This window comes from Trichechus manatus, unplaced genomic scaffold (assembly GCF_000243295.1).
Source record: "Trichechus manatus latirostris isolate Lorelei unplaced genomic scaffold, TriManLat1.0 scaffold00244, whole genome shotgun sequence".
NCBI classification, from domain to species: domain Eukaryota; kingdom Metazoa; phylum Chordata; class Mammalia; order Sirenia; family Trichechidae; genus Trichechus; species Trichechus manatus.
The window spans coordinates 544,666-547,492 of NW_004444180.1; the positions used below are offsets into that span (position 1 = coordinate 544,666).

A 2,827-nucleotide genomic window follows, 5' to 3' on the forward strand; every position below is an offset into this window, starting at 1 on the left:
CGGGTGAGACGTGGACTGAGGTGCCCCAGGGAGGAGGGTGGCGGGTGAGACGTGGACTGAGGTGCCCCAGGGAGGCATTGGCTTCGCTCTGGGATGACATGGCCCCAACGGGGCAGCAAGGGGAGGCCTCAGGCTCTAGTACATCAGCAGAACATTGGATAAATGAAACAAGGAATGTGACAGGTCAGGCTGCCCCAAGGCGCTGGCCTGAGCATCACTGTCACCTTGTGGGCAGCACGCCTGTCCTCTGTCCCGGCCCCCACCTCAGTCCAGTGAAGCCCCCTCCACCAGGCCTGTGGGGCTGTCCTTGAGGTAGCTCTCCTCAGGACACCTGGATGTCCTTCCTGGGGCTGCGTCTCCTCAGACTGCCAGAGTCAGTCTTGTCAGTTCTAGGCAATCTCTGCACCCTTCCTTGGTGGGTTTTCTCAGACACCCAGGGCTCGGAGTGTCTTGGTACCAGTCAGCTATGGCCACCCAAGGCTGAGCAACAAGCTGTCCAAGCTCAGTGGCTTCACAGGACGAGCACCGTTCTCAGGACATGGCTCTGCAGGCTGCCCTGCTCCGGGACCCAGCGGGCCACAAGGGCTGCCCTCCTCTGGGACCCAGCAGCCACCAGGGCCGCCCTGCTCTGGTGGACAGCTGGACATGAGAAGTAAGGCACACCCTTGCTCGCTGTCTTCCGCTAATACTCCGGGCCAAGCTAGACTGGTGGCCATTTCCAACACCTGTGGTGCCCCCTGCACCTCTGAAGATGCAGCACACGACAGTTGCTGGCGAGGGAGCCGACATGCAGTCCTGGCTCCGGGAGGGGGTGAAGAGTCGGGAGCGACAATATTTACAAATCACACGTCCAGCCACACGAAGAGCATTTCCAGGAGACCCACAGAAGTGCAAAGACCAGATGTCGCACACACCCAGCTACAGCAGTGGGCAGGACCTCAGCAAGGGATGGACGGGTGCCAGGGGGCCACTGTCCCACGGGGCTGACACTAATCCCTCGATTAGACCCTCTCGGTCTCCTGGATTGGCCGTAACACATTACCACAAACCGGGGGGCTTGTAAGCGCAGAAATTTGTTCTTCCACAGTTCTGGGGGCCAGGAGTCTGAGATCAGGGTGTCAGCCTTGTTGATCCCTCTGAGGCTCTGACAGAGAATCTGCTCCTGCCTCTCTCCTGCCTCTCTGGTGGCCCCTCTCTGGTGGCCCCCCTCTGGTGGCCCCCAGCATTCCTTGGCTGCAGTTACAGGGTCACCACTTAGGTGGGATTAGGACCCACCCTACTCCAGTGTGACCTCACGTTAACCTGTCACATCTGCAAAGACCCTATTTCCAAAAAGGTCACGTTCACAGGGCATGTTTCACAGGTACAAAGCCTTCACCCTCACATAACAGGTCTCCATCTTTCCAGCTCCAATAAGGGTCACATCACTGCCCTCCACCCAGTCTCAAATACACACACATACACACACAGCACATATGCGCATACACACACGAACACATACATGCATATAGTCACACACGTACACTCACTTAAACACACACATGTACACACATACATATGCGCACACGTCCACACAGACACGGATATGCACAATACAGAAATGCACACACACATATACACACACACGTACACTCAAACATACACATGTACACACACATACACACACGTACACGTCCTCACATATGCACAATACAGAAATGCACACACGTATACACATGTACACACATACATACACACGGACACACACACATATGCACAATACAGAAATGCACACACACGTATACACATGGACACACATACATACACATGCACAATACAGAAATGCACAGACACATACACATGTACACACACATGGACATGCATGCGTATGTAGTTTAGGTTTTTGTCATGGCAGCTCTTGGCACCACACCAGGCTCCCACCTTTTCTGAGTCAGCTATTGCTGCGGTGATGCTGCATAACAAACAAGCCCAGCACACGGGCTTACGGTGTAAGTGTGCTCTCATGGTGGGGCTGAAGCTGCCTGTGACCCAGCAGAGGGCAGTAGCACTGGGCTCGGGGCTCAGGCCGTGCTGGGCTGCTCTGTGTCTCCTGGGGACAGTGGCAGCTCTCAGGGCATGCTGTTCTCCGGCGACGCCCCACCAGCCAAGCATACTCACAACCTTGCTCACAGCACGTCCACTCCTATGCCACTGGCCAATGCACCACCACAGCCAGCTCAGCAGAGGAGGCAGGAAGACACACACCATATGTGCCGAGGGTGCCCGCTGAGTCCCATGGCCCAGGCCTGGGTGTAGCTGGGAGTGGGGAACAGCCAGGACCCCAGCCAACACCTCAGCTGACTGCCCATTGGTTTCTGCAGCAGGCCCTGGCCCAGGTGGACGACTTGCGCATGGTCAGTGTGCTGGAGATGTGTGTGGACACCCGCAAGAACAGCCTGGGGAACTTCGGTGAGAGCCTGCCTGCCCGCTGCCCCTGCCCCTCACAGCCAGCCTTCTCTGTGAGACAAGGCACTGCTCTGGTTACAAGCAGAGCTGCTGTGCATCATGGACCTGCCTGTCCACGCCCTTAGCATCAGGCTCAGGACTGAGGTCTCTGTGCCGGCCACAGGCGGAGGCCTGAGCCCACAACCCAGAGCTCCAAACCGCTCCCCAGAAAGGACACAGCGCTCGGTACTCGCTGGCACTGTACGTTAGCGGGCGTTGACACGGTGCACGTTAGCGGGCGTTAACGCGGTGCACGTTAGAGGGGGTTGACACACCGCACGTTAGCGGGCGTTGACGCCGTGCACGTTAGCGGGCGTTGACGCGGCGCACGTTAGCGGGCGTT

At 57.4% G+C, this 2,827-nt stretch overlaps 1 protein-coding gene across 1 annotated transcript in view; it reads left to right on the forward strand.

The window, feature by feature from the left end:
• Nucleotides 1-2,827, forward strand: part of LRRC56 (leucine rich repeat containing 56) — a 16,568-nt gene that overhangs the window by 760 nt on the left and 12,981 nt on the right. Inside the window, exon 2 of the mRNA XM_023724361.1 lies at nt 2,361-2,448. Coding sequence (XP_023580129.1) covers nt 2,361-2,448 — 88 coding nt within the window. The remainder of the gene's footprint in view (nt 1-2,360; nt 2,449-2,827) is intronic.